Genomic DNA, 23,876 nt, shown 5'->3' on the forward strand with positions numbered 1-23,876 from the left:
GTACTCAAAGAGGAAAACAGACAAGTTTATTGAGGGGCCAGTGCCCCTCCCCTGCCATGGCTGGAGAGAACAGCCAGCTGTGGGTTTCTTCCTGACAACCATCTCTGGGGCTGGCAGGCCAGGCAGCCCCCTAGGTCCCTCCTGTGTCCCTTGCTCTTCAGTGACAGCCCGAGCACCTGTGTGGAGCAGCTTGCTCGGCTGCAGCCAACTAGGGCTCCTGCTTTGGGCCTGGGAGAAAGAAGGTGGCGGGGTGCTGGCTGGACGCTCCACTCCACACCCCTCTCCTGGACCCCCAAGCCCTCTCAGCTGTGAAGCCAGGCTATTAACCGGCATCGGAGGATGCCCAGGACACCTTGGAGCCAGGAGCAGAAGGGTACAGTTCTTTCCCCATCAGAACCACCCACTAGCTTCCAGGCTTCCTGCATCTCCCAGGGGTCCAACTTGTGGGATGTCAGCAGGAATTTCCCATAGCAGCACCGATCCAGGGGGTAGTGGGTGGCACCAGCCAGCTTGACACAGTGGGTTGGGGCAAGGCCTCCTCGGCGGGCACTTAACCCCACAAAGACATCCTCCAGGGGTAGAGGGGGTGCCCTGCTGGCCACCTTCAGGATGAGCTGCACAGCGGAAGCTGATAGCACATAGCCCGTGCCTGAGGCGTAGGGGGGAAAGGGGCCCCAGGAGGGAGGCCACTGCTCCTCTGATACCTGGTGCTTGCCCCCCGGTGACCGAGAGGGGTGCACCCGCCAATGCACGCGACCCAAGTACAAGAGAGGCACTGGTTGGCTCCCCAAGGTGGGGCTTCCGTCCCACTTCTCATCTCCAGGCTTCGCCTTTCTCGGGGGCCCCACGCCCGTCTCCCATTGCTCCCAGCGGCCTCCCCGCCTGACCAGCTCCGACACCAGTTCGGGGACGTTGACGAACACATCATCGTCGGTCTTGAGGATGTAGCGGGCCGTGGGGCAGTGTCTGTCTGCCCAGCTCAGCCCGCTGAGGGTCTTGAGGGTGAGGTTGCGGTAGGAGTCCTGGAAGGCCGCCTGCATGATGTCCCCGTGGGCTGCCGACTCCCACACCAGGTCGCTCCCGCGCGACCCCCAGCTGGGCTCTCCCAACAGGAAAACAGTCTGCACCCTGAGCCCGCGGGCCTCGCGCAGGCGGCCCCAGGAGGCCCGAATGGCGTTTCTCTGGTTCAGGTTGTCCGGGGCGGTGCACACCAGGATCAGCAGGAAGGGAGGCGGGCCAGGCGCGCCGCACGCCGCCTCGTTGGGGATCAGGAGGCGGGGCAGGGCCAGAGGCGGCCCAGGCGAGGCCGGGCCCGGGAGCAAGGAGGCCAGGGAGAGGCTCAGCAGCTCCTCCCCGAGGCCTGAGGGCCCAAAGAGGGTCCAGACGAGCAGGAGCAGCAGGGCGGCCAGGAGCAGGCGTCGGGAGAGCCCCGGGCGCATGGTGCGGCGCGGCCAGAGGGCACCTGGGGGGAGAGACCGGGCGCGGTTAGAGGGCGCGGAGCGCGGCTCTCAGACAGCGGCCTCCAGCGGGCCACGCCCGGTACGGGGCAGCGGCCTGAGTTGCCTTCGCGGCGGGACCCGCGGGGACGTTACCTGGTCGGCGCGGCCGCCGAGGCCCGGCTCCATGGCCGGCCGTCTCCGCTCGCCGCCCCTCCCCGCCGGAGGGCGTGGCGTGCGCGTCCCCCGCCGGAAGCTCCGCGGCTGCGCACTCAGCGGAACAACTGACCGGAGGGAGCGGGGGAGGCGCGAGGGGGTCTTTGCCCTAAACGGGAAGCGGGGTTGGACCCGCGGGCCGCGGCCACAGCTGCCGGACGCCGTGCGGCCGGCGCCTCCCCCACCCACCCCGCGCGGCGGGGCTCCGCGTTTCCGGGCCACCAACACCAGCATCTCTACAGCCTTCGGAGACGTAGGGCGGTCAAGACCCACAGGTACTCACCTAACCGGCCCCTGGCTAGGCTCAGCTACCTGCGCAATCCCCAACACCCCGCCAGCCAGCAAGGGGAGCCAGGTCTTGGGAAGTCCGAGGGCGCCCCCTCGAGGGTGAATGTGTGGCTCCTCCCTCTACCCACCTGGAGAGGGGCACCAATAGGTAAAAAGGTTGCTTCTGGTAGTGGGGGGAGGCAACAGTAAAGCTTTCATCAAGACCAAGAGTGTTGGGAGTTCCCTAGAATATATCATCGGTCAACGCAGGGGACACAGATCCCACCCCAGGTCCCAGAACTCCGCATGCCCTAGGGCAACTGAGCCTGGGGAGCACCACTACCGGCCGCGGAGCCTTGCTCTGCAATGAGCAGCCATGGGTGAGCACAGCAAATGGAACAAAAAGACCAAGACAAGGTCTGGGCAGCTGAGTGGGGACATCAAGCAAGTGTGAAAAGTGACCAACAGGGCCCAGTATGAAAGTATATTCCCTATTAAGAGTTTCCAGAAAAACGCAAAGAACCACAAGAAGGAAGCCATAACTGCAGAAACTATTTATTAACACAACACCCACACATTATTTCTTCTTGGACACACCCACAGTGCGACCACGGCGTCCTGTGGTCTTGGTGTGCTGGCCTCGGACGCGAAGTCTGCAAGGAGTAAAGACAAAGGTGACAGGTTACTCAGCACACAAAGCAAAGCTCTGGGAAAAGACAGGGCATGAGAGTGCCCTGGGAGTTTAAGGACAGGCAAACACGCCCCCACTCACCCCCAGAAGTGGCGCAGCCCCCTGTGGGCCCGAATCTTCTTCAGTCGCTCCAGGTCTTCGCGGAGTTTGTTGTCTAGACCGTTGGCCAGGACCTGCACAGACGGGAGACAGTTGAGGGATGACTGTTCTAGATGCTTACCAGATGCCCTGGTCTCCTAGAGTCAGTCCCAACCAGACACCCTGCTTTTCTCTAAGCTCTCCCATCTCCACACACACCTGGCTGTATTTTCCGTCCTTCACGTCCTTCTGTCTATTTAAGAACCAGTCTGGGATCTTGTATTGGCGTGGATTCTGCATAATGGTGATCACACGTTCCACCTGGCAGGCAGGACAAGGGTCAGGTCCAGATAGCCCCCATCTCCAAGCAGGCCCAATCCCAGCCCCCCTCCCCTGTCCTCACCTCGTCCTCGGTGAGCTCTCCTGCCCTCTTGGTGAGGTCGATGTCTGCTTTCCTCAACACCACATGAGCGTATCTTCGCCCCACACCCTGAGGAGAGGTTTTAGAGTTGTGTGTCTGACCTTCTGTGCTTCCTCTATAGATCCATGATTCAAAAAGCACACAAAGGTAGGGTCCAAAATAACTTATACTCTTCCAGATACAAAGCCTGATCATTAAAGGGAAAAAAAAGTTTTGATACCCCCTGAAAGCTGCAGCACCCAAGAGTGCCACCTTCTGATTTCTACACTGGAGATGAAATTGATGCCTCTCAAAGTCAACGGAGCACCAAGGCAGCAAGATCAAGGTTCTCTGAATTAACAGTTAAGGGTGTTTAGTTTAATGGTTAAGGGGTGGCACTGTCAGTTGCTCATGTCAAAGGGCCACAGGCCCTTTGGGCAGGTCACTGCATCCCTATGATCAAAATAAACACTGAAGCCAGTGGCATCCTATCACCACCAATGCTGTTTGCCACCTGAACTCACGAGCCAAACAGATTTGGAAAGTGAAAGACTGTGCTGGGTTGAGTAGTGTTCCACCAAATTTCTGTTCATCTGGAACCTCAAAACATGGCTTTGGTTAGAAATAGTTAAATTCAATGACTGGTATTCTCATAAAAGGAAAGGACAGAGACAGGCAAGAAGGCCATGTGATAAGGTGAGACACTAGAGTGATGCAGCTGCTGAAACAAGGAAACCAAGGATGTTTGGCATACAGAACTGAGAGATTAAGTTTCTGTTGTTTTAAGCCAACAAATCTGTCACAAAGGTCCCAGGAAATTGGATTTCCTCTCTGAAAGAAAGTGACCCGGTCGTCAAATTACCAGATTGATTGAGATGAGACGAAGATCTAAGTGTCTCAGAACCTAAGCATTTACAGGCGGTACATCTGAGACTCACTCCATGTACACTGCATCGGTGATGCTGTCCAGCCATCTCACCTCTGATGCCCTCTTCTGTCCTCAATCTTTCCCAGCATCAGATGACCAAAATACTGGAGCTTCAACATCAGTCCTTCCAGTGAATATTCAGGGTTGACCTCCCTTAAGATTACTGGTTTGATCTCCCTGCTGTCCAAGGGATTTTTCAGGAGTCCCTTGGATACATCAACAGGGGGCCAATAATTCTCTCCCTCCTACTTTTTAGTGTTTAAAACTTTTGATAAGCAGGTTTTTTTTTTTTTTTTGAGTTGCTGTCAAGCTTTTTGAAAGCCCTATTTAGATACTTGTTTGCCAATTATGAGAACCAGTGGGTATCCTTCAGTCATCATGACTAGTTCCAACCATGTTTGTGAACAATCCAGATGACCAGTTATCATCCTGATTTAGAGGAAGGACCATCCAACCTTAAGGAGTTATTCATAGCAGAAGTGTACTAATGGAAAGAAAAGAAGGGATCATGGCATAGAAAAATCTTGCAGATGTGTTACCTCTTAGTAAATACACTTTTCTGCTTAAGTCGTCACCTTTGATACCTCACCTTTCCCAATTAACTTTGCTCCTTTAATTTTTAGAGGAATCCCTCCTCCTACTCAGCCGCCACCCCCAGCAACTCCCTTCCAATTTCTAAGTATTACTCAACCCCATATTCCAGATCATTAACAAAAGACCAGGCACCTCTAAGCTTTGGCTGTCTCACCAGAGAAGAGCCAGCAAAAGCTGACTTTCCACAGTTAGCAAAACCCCAAGTACCTGTGTATCTCTAGAATAATCTTTCCCAGTGATAAGCAGGGCATGAGGTTCCCTAAGAGATTCTTATCAAAATACTAAGTACTGGAAACTGCTTTCAAACTGTTTCAAGGTTAAGACATTTACTTAAGATAACAAATAGCGAAACTAGTTTATTTCAAAGAAACAGAAAAGGTTTAATATAAGCATCCTACCAACCATGCTCATCTTTTATTTTCACTATCTGACCTACGATGCTAGCAATCTTTAAAAACACAACAAGCAACCTCAGATACAGCAGGCTCAGTTCCAGACCACACCCAACAACACTGACAAAAAGAGAGCTACATGGTATTTTGGTTTTCCAGCACATATAGTTATATAATCTATTAAGTGAGCAACACCCTCTTAAGAAAACCTATACATACCTTAATCAAGATACTTTATTACTATGAAGTACTAACCATCATCTGAACTTCAAGCAAGTCTAAATCTTCTTGCAATAGTAACAAAGGTCATTGATCAGATAGGTGTAACAAATACACCAGTGAAAACTTTTAAAGTATTTCATCAAAATATGACACACACACCACGTGAGCAAATGTTGAAAAACTGCCTTAAGAAGAGCTGCCACAAAAAACCACATTATCTGCAAAGCTCCATAAAATGAGGTGAGCCTGCACTGTATTTTTCACCACCTTACTAGTTTCACAGAAAAAGATGAAACGTACTATTTAAGAATGAAAGCCGTGCTCCTTGAATTACAGAATGAAAAAGTAAATGTGACAAAGAAATCTCACAAAGAAAAGCTGATGAGGATTTGCTGTTTTAAACAAACTATTTGTAAAATACTTATGATAGTGTCTTCTGGGGATTCTAAGCAAGAAAGGCCTATCCCTGGCTCCAAGAAGTGTAAACATGCTGGCAGAACACACTCAGTCATTTCCACAAAAAAGTATTTTTAAAGGATAACATCCCCGTCTGGAAGGCTGGGAGTTTATTAGGTTGGTTAAGGGAGATATCCAAGCTTGCATTTCACTGACATAGTAACTATAGGTTTCTTCATACTTGGAATCTGTTGGCATTTCTACTCACCCTTCAAATGGTACTTTGAAGGTACTTACCCAACTTCCCCATTTCCTAGGTGAAATCTCTTGGTTTGACCTGAGACTCTTTGGCTTTTCTCACTTACTTTTTGAGACAAATGGGGCAACGGGTTAATAGGACTAGTTGCTCTCTTAATCATTCTTTTTTTTTTTTAACCTAGCAGACAAGAAAATCTGGTTGGGACTCCCCTCACCTTGCCTCACTTTTGGCTCAGGTGTTAACAACTCAAGTTCCATCTATAGTTTCTAGTCTTTACCCTGCCTGTGTGTTAGTCGCTCAGTCGTGTCTGATTCTGTACGACCCCATGGACTGTTGCCCCTCCAAGCTCCTCTGTCCATGGAATTCTCCAGGCAAGAATACTGGAGGAGATTCTCCAGGGGATCTTCCCAACCCCAAGGATCAAACTCTGGTCTCCCATATTGCAGGCAGATTCTATACCGTCTGAGCCACCAGTGAAGCCATCAGTCCCTACCCTCCTTTACCTTAATTGCAGTGATGGCAAAGGCAATTTTCCGCCGCCCATCGATGTTGGTGTTGAGTACTCGCAAGATGTGCTGGAACTTCTCAGGGATTACTAGAGACTGATAAGAGATTGAGGGAGAAATCAGACACAGAGAACTACTATCAAACCGTAACCTCAAACACGAACGCTAAGCTTGCCACACAGGGAGCAAGAAACCCCGGTCAGGTCTTCACCACAGAACAAACTTCTGAGTCCTGCAGACAACAGGAACATGAGAAGTGTTCAGGCCTGGGAAAACGCAACCTCGGGGAAGAAGCGTGTCTCCTGCCCTTTCCCCAAGTACACTCTTCAGTGGCGGAGACCGAGGTCCCCACACACGCCCAAAGCGTTCTAGCGCCCGGGGAGGTACTTCCACCGGCCCCAGTCCCCAGGACTGGATATCTTTAGTCGTCCTTTTCCAGAAGCGCGATCCGAGGCTCCACCCAGAAAGTTGCAGGCCCCCAAGACAGGACATTTTCAACCCTCTGACAGCAAGACCTTCCCCGCCCCGGTCCCGATGTCGCTAGATCCCCGCAAGGATTCCACTCTTACCATGGCGGCGGCCCCGGCGGCGGCGTGTAGGCCTCCAGTGGAAGAGAAAACGGAAGTGACGTAACAGACTTATATTGCTACCAGGCGGAAAGGGCGGGGCTATCTACGCAAGGCGCTTCCGGAAACTTCAAGAGTCTGAATCGGGCGCCACGACTTCCGGTGCAGGTTTTCTTTACTGTTCGTAAAGGTCTTGTGCGTGCGAGCAACAAAGGTTCCGGTTTGAAGATTGTGCTTAAGAATTTCATTTGTCATTTGCACTTGGGTGAAGCGCTTACAGCTGAAACAGGAAGACTGCAGGCAAACAAATATCTGGGACCGATTTCGCGCCGTGCAAGACACTCCAAGGCCTGTAGTTTAGATTCGCCTGACTGACAGCTGCCGGAAGTGAGGCTGCGCGGAATGGCCGCCGCTGCGACCATGGCGGCAGCTGCTCGCGAGCTGGTGTTGCGGGCCGGGGCCTCAGATATGGAGGAAGAGGAGGGCCCGCTGGTGAGAAGCAGGGCTGTTTCTCCTTCAGAGTCTTGTCCAGTCTCTTCACGTCAGGAAGGCCTGGGCTGGGTGTAGGCACAAGGGTGGGAACTCACAGCTGCCATTGATGCTACCCGGCTTGGTTCTCCAAACGCCTCTTTGGGATCCGACCTGAACCTGAGCGGGGGTCAGCATGGCCGAGACTCTGGCTCTGGGGCCACAATTTCAGTTAACTTCCAGATGTTTGGGCAAAATAGAGAAGCAGTGTAAAGTCTAGGAACATGGCTTGTGGAACCAGATTGCTTGGGCTCTAATTCAAGCCCTGCCACGTATACTCTGTGTGATTTCAGGCAAGTTTAATTTGCCTCTCTATGCCCTTATTTCCACACCTATAAGGAGAAAAAACTAAGATCTACTATATATGTTGTGGGTTAGGATTGGGTGAATGAATATATGTAATATGGCACCTGGCAAGTAGGAAACCTGGGGCGCCCCAGAGGGATGGTGATAGAACATTTAAGGTAGCAGCAGTCTAGAGATCCTAAATTCACCTGCAAGTTCTACTCTGCCCTCTGCATCTCCTAATTTTTCTTATTTGGTTACCTTCACCCTTCGTGGGTTGCCTGTCTCCTTGTCCCATTCCCTATCCATCAGCCCCAATTAGACTGAGACAATATGAAACTTTTGACATTTTGTGAACTCAGTATTTACCTGTGATTCCCCAGTGAAAGTCCCTCTTCACCACTCGAAGGATTGGTAACTATTCCATTATATTTTGTTCTCCTTCCCTTTCCCATTAACCTGTTCCTCTCCAGGGGGGTGGTCCAGGTCTTCAGGAGCCTTTGCAGATTGGAGAGTTGGACATCACCTCTGATGAATTCATCCTGGATGAAGTGGATGGTAAGTGATGGCAGGAGGTGTAACCTGAGAGGCTGAGCTCTGCAAGTACTAAGGGAGGGACTGGTGTGCGGATGTTCAGTGTGGAGACAGAGCTGTAGAACTAGCTGAACCTTTGTGATGAACTTCTATTTGCAGTTCACATTCAGGCGAATCTGGAGGATGAGTTAGTAAAGGAAGCTCTTAAAACGGTGAGGCTTTCCAGTGTACTAATCTGCTCCTCCATGAACCCTCCCCTTAAAGGAAAGAAGGAAGTCCTTTGCGCTCCTAGTATCACCCTGGTGTCTTTTTCTCTAGTCCTTCATTGACTCTGTTCCAGTGTCCCTTCACTGACTCCCTCCTGACCCTCTCACGTTTCTGTTCTCCCAGGGTGTGGATCTTCGTCACTATTCAAAGCAGGTTGAGCTGGAGCTACAGCAGATTGAGCAGAAATCCATTCGGGATTGTATCCTCCAACAGAGGAGAGGGTGCTGTTATTAAAACGGGCATTTTGTGGGGGTATGGTGCTGACAGCCCAGCCGGGGCTGCCATCTTCTCTCTGAGGTTTCTGTCACCTCAGGGAGAAATTGGAGAGGTCCTGCAGAAGTCTGAGAATCTCCATTTCCACAGTGAGGCCCCTTGACTTGTTGTGAGTCAGATATCCAAGAGAGTGAGAACATAGCATCCCTGCACAATCAGATCACAGCCTGCGATGCTGTCCTTGAGGTTAGTAACCATGCCATGGGACCCCTCATGTCCCTAAGCGCAGATCATGGTCTTTAGGACCATTCTTTAAGCCATCTGCCTCAGGCAGGGACAGTTAGAGACGTTTTGAGGATGATCTCAGCAGCCCTTTTTGTTGTTGCTGCCATGACTAACATTGTTATTTGCCTTTGGGGTACCTCTTTCTTTATCATCCACTATTCTCCTAATTTGCTAAGTATTAGAGTCTTTACCTAGAAACTTGTCCTCTACCAATCCTATGGCTATTCAGCAGCACTTCTGCCTTCTCCCAGCGCATGGAGCAGATGTTGGGAGCTTTTCAGAGTGATCTCAGCTCCATCAGCTCTGAGATCCGGACACTGCAGGAACAATCAGGAGCCATGAACATTCGACTGCGGAACCGCCAGGCTGTCCGGGGGAAACTTGGGGAGCTTGTTGATGGTCTCGTGGTGCCCTCTGCTCTGGTCACGTGAGTCACTAGTTTGAAGGGTCCTAATGTCACAGCTAACTCATTGGAAAAGATCCTGCTGCTGGGAAAGATTGAAGGCAGAAGACAGAGGATGAGATGGTTGGATGGTATCACAGATTCAGTGGATATGAACTTGGGCAAACTCCAGGAGATAGGGAGGGACAGGGAGGCCTGGCGTGGTGCAAACCATGGGGTTGCAAAGAGTTGGACACGACTGAGTGACTGAATAACAAAGGACAACAGCATCATAGAAAGCAGATAGGCTGGCGTCACCTACCCTCCTTAACAACGTGGGGCTCCTGGCTCCAGGTTATCACTCACTTTCCAGAAAATGATGGGTAGCTAACAGCTCTTTCTTAGCCTGACTCAGGCTTTAAGGAATAGGACTCATCTGGGGTCAGGCATTGAGGAGGGGTTTAAGGCTGATGTGGGTGATGGAGGTATGTGCGTCCAGGAACAGAAAATTGTGCATGTTTTCTGACCCTATGATGCGGTGTATGAAGGGAGAGGAGACAGAAGCTGGATGCCAGGGGTATGATTTAGAGTCTCGGGGTGTCTGGGTCTCCCTCCTCACTCATCCCACCCCTCCCTGCTCTCCAGGGCAATTTTGGAGGCACCAGTCACAGAGCCCCGGTTCTTGGAGCAGCTGCAGGAGCTGGATGCTAAGGCAGCTGCGGTCCGGGAGCAGGAGGCTAGAGGCACAGCGGCCTGTGCAGATGTCCGAGGCGTGCTCGACCGCCTCCGAGTCAAGGTGGGAAGTGGGGGTGGACACCCTAGAAATGACTCAAACTAGCCTCCCTTAGACCTCTACCCTGGATTGCCCTGGCAAAGCTCACTGTAGCCCAGCCCGAAGAACTTCTCCTTGCCTTTACGTGGCAGGGCTCATCCTCACATTTCTGGATTCCTCTGAAAGTCTAAACAGATATCAAAGAGGTGTTCTCTACTCTTGCTTCTCCAGCAGTCAACATTCGTTCCTTCCCTCGGTACTTCCCAGGCAGTGAGAAGGCTGCAGCTTTCATGCCCTGTGTTTGGTCCCCCATGTCTAGGCTGTGACAAAGATCCGAGAGTTCATCCTTCAGAAGATTTATTCCTTCAGAAAGCCAATGACCAACTATCAGATCCCACAGACAGCCCTGCTGAAATACAGGTCGCCACCCAGAGAAAGGGCGGGTGTCCTGTGGGGCTGGCTGGGAGACTGACTGGTCCCTGACTGCTCCAGGTTTTTCTATCAGTTCCTGCTGGGCAACGAACGAGCCACTGCGAAGGAAATCAGGGATGAGTACGTGGAGACGCTGAGCAAGATATACCTGTCTTACTATCGCTCTTACCTGGGGCGGCTCATGAAGGTGCAGGTGAGCCTGCAGAAGGAGAGGTGCTCTGGGTGCCTGAGCTGGGAGGAGGGACTTCTTTTTTTGTTGTATATCTTTTTTATGTTGTACATTGGGAAGAAATAGTTTCTAGTTCTCTCTCTTCTTTTATCTAGTATGAGGAAGTCGCTGAGAAGGATGACCTAATGGGCGTGGAAGATACAGCCAAGAAAGATATCCTGGAGCTGAGGGGTGCTCCTGCTGGGCCTGGAGAGGGAAGGGCTTCTAGCTCCAAGGCCCTGCTGCTTACCTTTTTCTGTGGGACCAAAACTTGGAGAATGAGATCAAGGCGGGAGCCTCCCTCCTCAGAAAAATGCACAGATCATCCTAACACTGAGTTTTGCATATGATGTCAGGGAGCGTAGAGGCTCCCTGGAGCCCATTCACAGATGTCAGGTGAAGTGGGGCCCCAAGACGGGAGGAGGGACTCCGAGGCCATGTCTGGCTGCTGGGGTCCCTGGAGGTCCTGGGTCTTTGATCTTCCATCACAGCTGTGATCTGACTGTTTTCCTTGACTCTGGCCCTTCACGATTCTTCTCAAAGCCATCCCTCCGCAGCAGGAACACCATCTTCACCCTGGGGACCCGGGGCTCTGTCATCTCCCCCGCTGAACTGGAAGCCCCCATCCTTGTGCCCCACACTGCCCAGCGGGGGGAGCAGAGGGTAGGAGGGAGAGCCAGCCTCAGCCTCGGGGCGGGGCTCTGAGCACAGAGCTCAGGCCGGAGCCTCCTGGCTGCAGGCCCCGGGGGAGTCCCCATCTCCAGCTGCCCCCGCGCTCTGCGATGAGAGGAGGGTTGGGCCATTGACTCGGGGTGTTACAGAGGGTGATAGGTCATCATTAGGCAGGTGTGGCGGTAAATGCAGGAGCAGCAACAGCAGGCGGGGGTGGGCTATTTTCGTGTAGCGCTCCCCCCATCCCGCCCCTGCCCTTCAGCACCTGTTCAGGAAGCTCTTTCACAGCCTGAACGAGGGTTAGATGGGGAGGGTCTTCTGAGCTACCAGTTCCCAGTTGAGCTGATGTTCCAGCCATGTCCACGGAGAGCCAGGACTGGGGTCCACCCGTCTGTGTCTCTTCCTACCTCTCCCATCCTAGTATCCTTTCGAGGCCCTCTTCCGCAGCCAGCACTACGCCCTCCTCGACAACTCCTGCCGTGAATACCTCTTCATTTGTGAGTTCTTTGTGGTGTCTGGCCCGGCTGCCCACGACCTGTTCCACGCTGTCATGGGCCGCACTCTCAGCATGACCCAGGTGAGCTCCCTTGCTCCTGGGCTCCTCGGCCCTGTCCCCAGTCCTCAGCACTGCAGTGAGGTCACGGCCCTGGGGCACTGAAACCAGGATCCCCTCGTTTTAGAACACATGAGCTCATTCTCACTGTGTGACTCCCCACAAAACCATCAAAGCCTGGGGTCCCTGGGGCCCCCCTCCTTGTGATTCACACCCAGGCAATAGCACCCAAACACTCAGGGGCCCTTCAACCTTGGTTCCTGGCTCTGAGTTCTGCTGTGATGGGCTTGTGACCATAGATTAGGTGAGCAAGGCTGCAGGACCCCGTGAGTGGCTGGTGGACAGGAAAGGGGGAGCATTTTCCATTTAGATCTCTCCCTGCACCCCCAAGTGTCACATCCCCAAAGGAGCACATGCATCTGTCCGCGGTCACTGGGAACGACACTGGGAAAGAGACACTTCAGCCCTCTGCCTGTTTCTAAATCCTAAACCACAGAAACACCTGGAGTCTTACCTCGTTGACTGTTACGATGCCATTGCTGTTTTCCTCTGCATCCACATCGTCCTCCGGTTCCGCAACATCACAGCCAAGAGGGACGTTCCTGCCCTGGACAGGTCTCTGACTTCTGGTCCTTGATGCCCCGCTGGTCTTCAGGTCTTGGTCCTGCACAAGCCTGCCCGGACCCGTGGGCTCCCCTGACATGAACTGCTGATCCTGGTCCCATTTGTCTGCCTGGAGGCGGCACTGCTGTCTCCAGACTCCCCCCTCACACGCACTCCTCCCTGCGCTGGTGGCCACCCCTCCATCAGGTTTCTCCCGCCCCGCCGTGAGACCCCTCGCCAGGTCTCTGATTCTGACCCCGCCCACAGGTACTGGGAGCAGGTGCTCGCCTTGTTGTGGCCGCGGTTCGAGCTGATCCTGGAGATGAACGTGCAGAGCGTCCGCAGCACTGACCCTCAGCGCCTTGGCGGGCTGGACACTCGGCCTCACTACGTGAGTGCGACAGGGTGACGGGGGCTGCTGAAAGGCGGGGTGGAAGCCCCACTGTGCCTTGGGGCTGTCTCTGGGCCTGGCTGGACATGTGGCCACCCTATGTGGGGGCGCCCTGGGAGTGTGAGCTGGGCACTGTGGCGGGAGGGCCTGGAGGTGGGGATCACCCGGAGGCTGGTTTGCCAGCTTCGAGGGGGTCGGGGAGGAGAGAGGGGGTTTGTGGGTTGAACCAGGGGGTTGGCGTGAGTTTTCATCCCGCCTTCCTACTCCCAGATCACACGGCGATACGCAGAATTCTCCTCGGCTCTTGTCAGCATCAATCAGACGATTCCCAATGAACGGACCATGCAGCTGCTGGGCCAGCTCCAGGTGCCGGGGTGCAGGAGGGGCCCCCTGTTGCCCGGGGCCGAAATGTGGGGGGGCGACCTGTCACCCCCTCCTTTCGGTCTTTTTTTCAGGTGGAGGTGGAGAATTTTGTCCTCCGGGTGGCAGCTGAGTTCTCCTCGAGGAAGGAGCAGCTTGTGTTTCTGATCAACAACTACGACATGATGCTGGGGGTGCTGATGGTACCAGAAGCCCCTTCCCCCGTCGCCCTCCCTCAAGACCTCGGGTCCTCCCTCTGCCCCCTTTCCTCCACGAGTGCAGAGATCATGTTGGCCTTGTCAAGAGTTTTTTTCCTGGGGTCTGACATGGTGTCCGGCTCTGTATGGTGAATGTGGAAGGACGGGGATATTCTGACATGAAGGGCCGCTTCTCCCCAAACTTGAGTTTCCCCTCCGTCTTCCTCAGGAGCGGGCGGCGGATGACAGCAAAGAGGTTGAAAGTTTCCAGCAGCTGCTCAACGCGCGGACACAGGTAGGGGTGGGGGGAGAGGGCAGGGACAGCCCTGTGCTGCGTTTTGTTGGTGTCTTTGGCTGCCCTGCGTCTCTGTTGCGGTGCTCCGGCTTCTCGTTGCCGCACAGGGCTCAGTACTTCTGGCTCGAGGGCTTAGTTGCCCCATCGCGTGTAGAGCCTTAGTTCCCCAGCCAGGGGCTGAACCCACGTCCCCTGCATTGGAAGGCGGATTCTTAACCACTAGACCACCAGGGAAGTCACGTGTGTGCTGTTTAGTTCAGTGTGTGTGTGCGCGCGTGCTTGCAGTGGCAGCTGACTCCAGGTACACGGAAGTGGAATTGTTACACAACCCATGATTCACAGCATGTTGTCATTATTGGTCTGTTTTATTTTCTTCTTTGTTTTTAATGATACAGACATCCACAAAGCTACCGCACGCCTTGGCAATAACTAACATCGAAGTCTGAATTCTCCCTCAGCCCCTCGCTGTCTCTCGCGTAGAGGCGCTTATCGACCTCAATGCTGTGTTTGTCGTGCCCTAGCTATAGGGAATAATAGAGCTATAGGGAATTCCCTGGCAGTCCAGTGGTCGGGACTCTTGGCTTCCACTGCAGGGGATGTGGGTTCGATCCCTGGTTGGGAAGCTAAGATCCTGCAGCACACAACCAAAAAAGAAAGGAAAAAAAGAACTGTATGCCAGAACAGTTTTGGTTTTGAGTGCTGTAGTAACAGAATCTCAGGATTATTTCACGCATAATTTTTCTAGTATTGTCCTGTTATGACATGAGGCTGTAGCTCATTATTTTTAAAGTTAATTAAGTTAGTTACTCATATTAATTTTGGGCTCTGTTGGTCTTTGGTGCTCTGCGTGGGCTTTTTCTAGTTGTGGCGAATGGGGCTTCTCGCTCGATGCGGAGCACAGGCTCTCAGGCGAGTGGGCTCAGTAGTTACGACTCTCAGACTTAGTTGCCCTGCTGTATGTGGGATCTTCTGGGACCAGGGATCTACATTTATTTAGGAGTAGTTACTAAGAATAATACTTGGAATTACTAGAAATAATGACCTCATCTTTCCCCCCTAATTGTTTGGACTTTATTCTTTTAGAATTTGTCCTTTAAATGAACTGTTAAATGTTATCTTTTCAAAAGGAAATTTACTTGTCTGAACTGATATATAAAGTGCTGTTGATTTTTGTATATGGATTATATAGCCAGCCACTTCCTAAGTTATTTCTAATAATCCTTCTGGAGATGTGTGTTCCTGTGTAGGCATTCATCATCTCTGAATTGTGACAGTTTCAGTTCTTCCTATTTTATTCCTGTGTCTTTATTCTCTTACTGCACGGGCTAGTACCTCCAGTTTAAAGCTGAATGGTTGAATAGAAGGGTGACAGTGAGAACCCTTACCTTTTCTTAATTTTAAAAAAATATTTATTTATTTGGCTGTGCCATGTGGGATCATTTTTTTCTTTTTAGTTGTGGCATGTGGGATCTAGTTCTTTGACCAAGGATGGCACCCAGGCCCCCTGCCTTAGCCACTGGACCACCATGAAAGTCCCTTCCTAACTTTAAAACAAATGCTTTCATCATTTCCCCGTTCAGAGTACTGTTATTGTAGGTTTTTTTTTTTAATAGATATCCTTTATCAGGTAAAGAACAATTTCTTTCAGTCCCTAGTATTCCAGGAGTTACTGTTGTTTTTTAAATCATGAATGGGTATTGAATTTTTAAACAGGGATATATGCTTTTTCTGCAGTTGTTGAGGTAATCATATATTTAATTTAAAAAAATTAGGACTTTGGGATTAACAGATATACAGAACTACATATAAAGTAGATAAACAACAAGGATCTACTGTATAGTACAGAGAAATATATTTAATATCTCATAATCTATAAAGGATAAGAATCTGTAAAAGAATACATATATATATATGTATACATGTATATTCATTCAACATACATGTACTCACAGCATTGCAAATCAACTATACTTCAATTTTTTAAAAAATCTATCAAGTGGTATATTACATTTGTAGATTTTAGAATGTTAAACCATTCTGGATTTGGTCTGATTCATACAGAATTTCTGCTTCTCTGTGCAGAAATGAGATAGGCCTATGATATTCTTTCCTTGTCCTGCCCTTATGTCATTTTGGTACCAAAGTCACACTGGATTTGTAGAGGCAGGTGGGAAGGAAGGATTTCTTCATTCTTTTTATTCTTAAAGATTTTGAGATTGAAATGATCTTTTCCTTTAAAGTATCTTAGAACTTGCCAGCACAAACATCTAGGAAGATTTAAAACTATGAAATTCGCTCTAAAGACTGCTTTTATTGAATTCTGTGGGTTTGAATATGTAGTATTTTTATTATTCAGTGCAAAGGACTTTTATATTTCAATTATTCTTTAATCCATAAGATTGTTTAGAAGTGTTTTAAAATTTCCAGAAGCCTTTTTGTTATTGATGTTTAACAATTGCATTGTGAATGGAGAATGTGGCCTCTTGGTACTGGAAATTTGAGATTTTTTAGGTTTGCTCTGGCTTAGGACATGACCGGCTTTTGAAAATGATCCGTGTGTTTGAGGAGACTGTGTGTTCTGTGATTGTCAGGTGTGGGAGTCAAGCTCTTTAATTGTTATTTACCTCACTTACATCTTTACTGATTTTTTTTTGGTCAGTAGTTGAGAGAGATGTTTTGAAATTCATTAAGTTTATCACTTTTTCACTGTGGTTTTAGCAGATCTTGTTTTATATAGTTGCAGCTTATTTTATCTAAATTCTCAAAAGTTTAGAATCATATGATCTTACTTCTGACTTGAAGCATTTGCCAGTATATAATGACCCATTTTAGCCCTAATAACTTTCTTTTAAAGCCTATTATATTTTACATTAACATAGCTCTTCCAGCTTTATTTTAGTTAATATTTGCTTATTAATTTATTTCCACTTTTAAAAAAATTTCCAATTTTTTACTTTTACTTTCTTTTTACTTTCCTTTTCATATTTTCACATTTTAAGTCTTTTAAAAATAGCAATAGCTGGAATTTTAAAAATCCAATTGAATTATCTCTGCCCTTTAATTTGTCTTTTTTTTTATGTTTATTTTGATTAATGTGACAGTTCTACTTTTTTCAGCCGTCTTTAGTTTTCTGTTTGTCTTGTGTCTTTTTTCTTGCCTTTATTTTTCTTACCACTTTTTTTCTGTCTCTAATTGTTTGGATTTTGTACTCCATTCTTTAGGAATTAGCCCTTTAAATTTTACCTCCTATATTTAGCTTAACATCTAAACTTAATATTTAACCCCTGTCTCAAGTAATACATGGACTTTTAAACATTTAAAATGTTTTAATGCATCAATCACCCCTCACTTTCTGCTTTCCCTGCTAATTATTGACCAGTGTTCTTTTCCGTTCTACTTGTGTTTTTTAAATGCCTTTATGTTCTTTACTTTACTTTTCTCTTGGCTGATCCACGTGACTTGTGGGCGCTCAGTTTACCCCCGGGGACTGAATGCACATCCTCTGCAGTGAAAGCACAGAATCCTAACCACTGGGTAGCCAGGAAGTCCCTATATTCCTTTTAAATGTGAAATACTGTCTGTGTTCCCTGTGCTGTATCATATCTCCTTGTACCTTATTTATTTTGTACATAATGGTTTGTACCTCTTCAGTCCCTATCCCTGTCTTGCCCCTTCTCCCACAGCCAGTGTTTTTTTAGACATTGCTTTCCCCCTGTCTGTCTTCTCTCCTGGGATCTGGTCTGTTATAGGTTAAACGTTCCCATTCTGCTCTCTCTGTTTCCTAAAATAAATGTTTAGTTAGATGAGAAAGGAACCTGTTGTCCTCACCTGCACAGTTAGGTGACCAGAGGGAATGTCAGCTCTGCCTCCAGAACCGAAGTTCTCTAGACCCTCTGACTCCAGAGAGACGTGCTCGGGGAGACGGGGGACTCTGCTGAGCGCCGCTGAGGCCCGGAAGCTCTCCTGCTGGGGATGGTCCCTGTCCCTTCGGGCGGGCTGCTGCTCAGTACTGTGGGGGAGAGATTATGAGCCAGAGCCCAGCGTGCTGCTTCCTTCTGGTGGTCAGAACACCCTCTCCTGGCGGTCCAAAAGTCAGGACTCCGTGCTTCCACTGCAGAGGCCACAGGTTCGATCCCTGGTGGGGAAACAGATCCCACAAGCTGGGCCGCAAGGTCAAAACAAACAAACAAAAACTCACTCTCTTTGGTTGGATAGAGCACTTAAAGAAGGTCTATCCAACTCTAGACCACTGCTGTCCCATAGAAATATAGTAGATGCCTCAAATTTTCTAGTGTCCAAATTTTATAGACAAAAAAGAAACAGGTGAAACAAATTTAATATGTTTTACTAAAAGCACTGTGTCCAAGATACTGTCATTTCAACATTATTTATCCACAAATAAATGAGTAATGATTCATTTGAAAAGTTTTCCTGTGTGAAGTTTCTTAGCCTGGTGTGTATGTTCAGAGCACATTTCAGTTTCAACTAGCCTTGTTTCAAGTGATCAGTTGTTACATGTGATTCATGGTGACTGTTAGGACAGGTCATCTCTGTTAGTTGAACTTAGCTTTGCATCCACCGCCTTTGCTGCCCACTGTTTAAAGAGTATTGTGAGTTTATTGCATTTAGGCAACTATAATAGGTTGAATTTGGTTGCATGATCTCTGTCCCAAATCACGTCACAAATAAAGATTCCTTAATTATGGAAAGATCTGTTCTTGGGAATGTCTTCCTCATCTCCTGTTAGTTATCTTGCAGCCTTCAGTGGATATAAGTGCATGTTTTGTGGGAAAAATGGAAACGATTTTATTTGTTATTGATATATCTGCAGAAGGAAATGGCGACCCACTCCAGTATTCTTGCCTAGAAAGTTCCGTGGTGGGCTACAGTCCACAGAGTCACAGAGAGTCAGCCACGACTCAACAACTGAGCACGTTATTGATGTATAGTTGATCTACAATGTTGTGTTAATTTCTGCCGTGCAGCGAAGTGACTCAGTTACACACATATGTACATTCTTTTTAATATTCCTTTCCATTATGGTTTATCCCAGGATACTGGGTAGAACCCCCTGTGATGTGCAGTAGGACCTTGTTGTTTGTCCGTCCCATTTAATAGTTTGCGTCTCCTAACCCCAGACCCCTAACCCATCCCTCCTGCGCCTCCCTCCCCCTTGGCGACCACAGAGCTGTTCTCTATGTCTGTGAGTCTCTTCCTGTTTTGTAGATAGATTCATTTGTGCCATATTTTAGATTCCACAAAAGGTTTTATTTTTAAATATAAGTAGTTTATTTTAAGTGGAATTAAAGTTCTACCTTCACCTTACTAGATCTAACTATTTGGGTTGGGTTTTTTGTTTTTCTTTCCTTTTTTTTTTTTTCTATTTTAATCCCACCCTTCCATTTTTAAAAAAAAAATATTTATTTATTTGGCTGCATCAGGTGTTAGTTGCTTCACGCAGGATCTTTCGTTGCTGCGCAGACTCTCTCTGTGGCACGTGGGCTTTGGAGGGAGAGGGCCCAGTCGTTGCAGCCCATGGGCTTAGTTCCCCTGAAGCATGTGGGACCTTAGTTCCCTATTCACGGATCAAAGCTGTGTCCACCGGACTGCCAAGGAAGTCCCTCGCTTCCACTGTTTTCTATTTGTTTGTTTGCCTTTTCATTTTAACTTTGTGTTTTGGGAAATTTCAGATGTACGTGCTATGTAGAGGATAGCATGGTGAACCCCCAGGGGCCATCATAGATCTTCATCCAATAACAGGACAGTTGTTTCATCTGTATCAGAACCCATTGTTCATCCTCCCATCCATCCCCCAAACCTCAGTGATTTTGCATTAAATTCTGTACATCACGATCACTTCATCTGTGTCAGGATATGTTTTTTTAAACCACAATACTTTATCACACTTAAAAATAGGACTTGGGGCTTTCACTTGAGGTGGCCTGGAAAAGAAAGAATCACTCTCAAAGTAGCTAGTATTCAGGTATCCCCACTTATAAACAGTGGTTCAAGTCAGGATCCATATACAGTCCATACATGCCTCTCTCTCTCTCTTAATTTATTTGGCTGTGCCGGGTCTTAGCTGCAGCGTGTGGGATCTAGTTCCCTGACCAGGGATCCAGGCTGGGCCCCCTGCATTGAGAGTGTGGAGTCTTAACCACTTGGCCACCAGGGAAGTCCCCGTATATCTCGCTGAACTATAGATTTCCCTTCTGTCTCCTCCCTACCTCTTCTTTGCAATTTATTTGTGGAAGAAATTGAGTCATTTGTCATGTAGAATGACGTAGAGTCTGGATTTTGCTGACTGCATTGCATAGCGTGCCTCAACTGTTCTTCTTTTCCCATAAATGTGTGATTCAATGGAAAGGCTTGATCAGATTCCAGTTAGATTTTTTTTTTATAAGGCTGTTTATGAGGTAGTGGTGTGTACTTCTCTCAGGGCACTTAATGTCTTCTTGGCTTGCTTTTTGCCAGTGGCCATCAGTGATCACTGCCTAGACCATTAAGTTTTTAGATCTCTCAATGTCTCAAAAATTTCCATCTCCTTATCTATGCTGCATTAATCATTTCTTCAATTACAAATTCCACTTTGCTCAATCATTTTTCCAGGTATATCTAATCTGCAGTTTAACCAGCTGACTTTTTTTTAAATTAAAAAAAAAATTGTTTTCTTCTAAATCATTTCTTTAAAATCCCATTTTGTTTCAAGTCTATCTGTTTCTGAGCTTGGTAGTAGGTCATGTTTGTGTCCGTGTCTTTAACTTCTTTTGAACATTTCATGCAGAATGTACAACTGCTCTGTATGTGACAGTGTTAATACTGGCAGTCTTGGATCTAAGTCCACTGCTTATTGTCTATTCTGACTCGTGGTAGCTTCTTGCTTCTGTGACTGGGTATCTTTGAGCTCCTTTCTTGGTCTCAGTCAGGGGTAGTCATTGGGGCCTAACTGGGGATCAGGGAGATTTCAGAGAAGACTTGTCTCTGCTTTTGCAGTAGCTGAAAGGTGCCATCCACCTGTGTCTACACTGGCACCTCTCAGAGGCTCCCATGAGACCAGGCTCAGCATCTCCACTCAAGGCCGCATCAGCTCAGCTTCCTGATAGCAGACCTCCCGTGACCATTTACTTTCCTGTAGCCCTGCCTCTCCCAGGTGCTCAGGGCCTGCTTCTCTGGTTCTAGCCCTCTGCTCCCAGCTCAATTTTTAAAAATTTAACTAAAAAAAGGTTTTGCGGTTTATTTTATTATTTTTTTTTTGAGAAGGGAGGAAATTTCCACTACCTCTTGTGAGACCAACAGTGTCTTATTAAAGTATATGACTTTTGTTAGATGTTCTTATGGGAGTGTTCTAAGGACCGAGTTGGTCATGATGCCAGAATTGGGAAAAATGTGCCTACCCCAGGAAACTCAACTCTGTGTGTGCGTTCCTACAGGAATTCATTGAAGAGTTGCTGTCTCCCCCCTTTGGGGGCCTGGTGGCATTTGTAAAGGAAGCTGAAGCTTTGATTGAGCGTGGACAAGCGGATCGACTTCGAGGGGAAGAAGGTCTGAGGATGGGGTGGTTTTGGTGTGGTCTGGGGAAAGGTGAATGGAAAAGAAAAATTCAGGGATGCAGATTACATGGGGAGGGTGTCCAGCACGAAAGAGGGGGTCAGGAGAACCCCAGAAAAGAGGGGTTGCAGGGTGAGGATGGCTGTACCTTGGGGAGGACGTAGTGGGATCAGACATCACTTAGCTGTGATCTTTTTCCTCCTCCTCTCAGCCCGGGTTACTCAGCTGATCCGTGGCTTCGGCAGTTCCTGGAAATCGTCGGTGGAGTCTCTGAGTCAGGATGTGATGCGGAGCTTCACCAACTTCAGAAATGGAACCAGCATCATCCAGGTAACCTGCGACTCCCAGTCCCCACTCCCACCCTGCCCCACCACTGGATTGGCCTCCTGTTTTCTCGGGGCTCGGAATCATACAAGTGACCCTTGATCTTCAACTACCAGCTGTGCCCAAAGTTCTGGCTGAGCCCTAAGCTGACGGCTATCATCATCCTAAGCATCACCCTGCATCTCATCCCTCCATGCCTTTCTCTGAGCAGGGAGCTCTGACCCAGCTGATCCAGCTCTATCATCGCTTCCACCGGGTGCTGTCTCAGCCGCAGCTGCGAGCCCTCCCTGCCCGGGCCGAGCTCATCAACATCCACCACCTCATGGTGGAACTCAAGAAGCACAAGCCCAACTTCTGATGCGCCGGGCCCTGGGGGCCGCCAGCCCTCTCCACGGACTTCTGTGCCCCATCCCATCCCCTTCTTCACCTGGGGCTCCCTGCCAGTTCCCCCCTTGCCTCCTAGGTTCTCACATGCCTCTCTCTGCCTTCATTCCCAGGACCCTGCTTCGTCAGGATAAGCTGGATCCCCTTGGCTTTGGGAATCTCCCGTGTCTTCAGGTTTCCCAGGACCACTTCCTCCTGGGCTTCCAAAATAACCTCTATTATCTTTCCAGTTTTGTCATTCCTCTCTTTAGTCCCACCGCCCCACCCCCAAGGCTTTTTACTTCTCCCAGTAAAACCTTGTGGTTCACTCAGCTCTTGTCAGCATGTCATGAGGTGTGAAGCCTCGACTCTTGGAATTGGTGTGGCAGGGGAAGACTGTTTCATAATGGTTGGCTTTTTTTTTTTCTTCCACTCGAAGTGATTTGTTTTCTGTCACCTTTTGACCTAAGATCTCAGCAACTTGAACACTAATCAGTCCCCTCCTGGCTTGAGAGTTACATCAAGGTCAGTCTGCAGAAAACAATAAATACTTAGTATGATGTAACACTCTTTTCCCGTTTCTTTTCTCCTTCCTCTTGGGGCCTTCAGGTAGCCCTGTCTCTGCTCTGACTGCCTCCAGGCCTGCATCCCTTTCTGGTGGGTGTCCAGAAACTCGGGGCAGATGGTTACCCCTGACCTCCAGTTCCTTCAGGCCAAAGTGGTTGCGTTGGTTTTAGGGTGGGAACTGTTTCAGGAGTAACCAGCCTGGCAGAGGAAGTGACCCTGGTGAAAATGGCAGATGCAGGCCGCCTCGGCTCCCCTAAGGCAGACGCCAGCTCTCCTTGCCTCTGGCCTCCCCAGGTTGACGCTGGGATTGCCTTCTCTCCTTGAGGGTCAGCTCCCTAGCTCATTCGGTGTGACCATCACAGCCCTTGCTGCTGCCGCTGCTGCTCAGTCACTTCAGTCGTGTCCGACTGTGCGACCCCATAGACAGCAGCCCACTAGGCTCCCCCATCCCTGGGATTCTCCAGGCGAGAATACTGGAGTGGTTTGCTATTTCCTTCTCCAGTGCATGAAAGTGAAAAATGAAAGTGAAGTCGCTCAGTTGTGTCCGACTCTTAGCGACCCCGTGGACTGCAGCCTACCAGGCTCCTCGGCCCATGGGATTTTCCAGGCAAGAGTACTGGAGTGGGGTGCCATTGCCTTCTCCACAGCCCTTGCTAGGGGGCTGCAGTTCCCACGCACTGGGCCGCGAGCGGGCCAGGTCTACAGTGTGGCCATCTCATCCCTTTCTGTGTCTCGGCGCTTTCCTGCCGCTGCCCATACGGTCCTGGTTAAACTCAGACTTTAGACCGAGGAGACATGGTGCCTGTAAATGCGAAGGGGGCGGCCAGTGCAGTCAGGGGGGGATGGTAACTCGGGGACATCCCCCACCCACCGGCCTACTCATTCCCCCAAGTGGCCGCTTGGACCCTCTGGATCCCGGCCCAGCCCGCACGCGGAGGCGGGGAGAATCAGGGTGCAAAGCGCCTGGGCTGGGAGCGAGGACTGCGCTTCGCGGGGTTAAGGTGGAGAGCGCAGCGGATGGGCGGCCACCTTTTGGTGGTGCCGCCCAGACTCCGAGAGCGGCGCGCAGACCAGCCTCGGGACACGCACCTCAGAGCTTCGGCCTCCGACGGTCTGAGGAGCCCGATGGGGATGCCGAGGGTGCAG

The 23,876-nt window shown here is 49.6% G+C and overlaps 3 protein-coding genes across 5 annotated transcripts; 1 reads left to right on the top strand and 2 right to left on the bottom strand.

The window, feature by feature from the left end:
- Positions 1–4: 4 nt before the first annotated feature.
- B3GALT4 (beta-1,3-galactosyltransferase 4) lies at positions 5–2,026 on the bottom strand. Of its 2 annotated transcripts, none has more exons than XM_070456631.1 (2): positions 1,936–2,026; positions 5–1,462 (listed from the first exon to the last, which is right to left on the bottom strand). In XM_070456631.1, exon 2 carries the CDS (start codon positions 1,437–1,439, stop codon positions 303–305), a length of 1,137 nt encoding a protein of 378 aa, XP_070312732.1. In that variant the 5' UTR covers positions 1,440–1,462; positions 1,936–2,026; the 3' UTR covers positions 5–302. The 2 variants fall into 2 exon arrangements, with proteins under 2 accessions (XP_070312732.1, XP_020737552.1); XM_020881893.2 differs by lacking the exon at positions 1,936–2,026 and adding an exon at positions 1,593–1,697.
- Positions 2,027–2,454: 428 nt separating this feature from the next.
- On the bottom strand, positions 2,455–7,053 carry RPS18 (ribosomal protein S18). Its single transcript, XM_020881899.2, has 6 exons — positions 6,955–7,053; positions 6,383–6,481; positions 3,092–3,178; positions 2,908–3,009; positions 2,692–2,783; positions 2,455–2,572 (listed from the first exon to the last, which is right to left on the bottom strand). The coding sequence occupies exons 1-6, from the start codon at positions 6,955–6,957 to the stop codon at positions 2,497–2,499; spliced, it is 459 nt and encodes a 152-aa protein (XP_020737558.1). The 5' UTR covers positions 6,958–7,053; the 3' UTR covers positions 2,455–2,496.
- A 105-nt stretch (positions 7,054–7,158) lies between these two features.
- On the top strand, positions 7,159–22,728 carry VPS52 (VPS52 subunit of GARP complex). Of its 2 annotated transcripts, XM_020881894.2 has the most exons (20): positions 7,159–7,443; positions 8,238–8,322; positions 8,458–8,510; positions 8,689–8,764; positions 8,957–9,024; positions 9,315–9,490; positions 10,091–10,241; positions 10,537–10,637; positions 10,710–10,842; positions 10,974–11,031; positions 11,387–11,520; positions 11,951–12,106; positions 12,579–12,697; positions 12,953–13,076; positions 13,347–13,442; positions 13,532–13,639; positions 13,863–13,928; positions 21,359–21,470; positions 21,688–21,806; positions 22,012–22,728. In XM_020881894.2, the coding sequence occupies exons 1-20, from the start codon at positions 7,354–7,356 to the stop codon at positions 22,156–22,158; spliced, it is 2,172 nt and encodes a 723-aa protein (XP_020737553.1). In that variant the 5' UTR covers positions 7,159–7,353; the 3' UTR covers positions 22,159–22,728. The 2 variants fall into 2 exon arrangements, with proteins under 2 accessions (XP_020737553.1, XP_070312729.1); XM_070456628.1 differs by lacking the exons at positions 7,159–7,443; positions 8,238–8,322; positions 8,458–8,510 and having other exon boundaries at positions 8,953–9,024.
- The last annotated feature ends 1,148 nt before the right edge of the window (positions 22,729–23,876 follow it).

The sequence above is a fragment of the Odocoileus virginianus genome, chromosome 27 (assembly GCF_023699985.2).
Source record: "Odocoileus virginianus isolate 20LAN1187 ecotype Illinois chromosome 27, Ovbor_1.2, whole genome shotgun sequence".
NCBI lineage: Eukaryota > Metazoa > Chordata > Mammalia > Artiodactyla > Cervidae > Odocoileus > Odocoileus virginianus.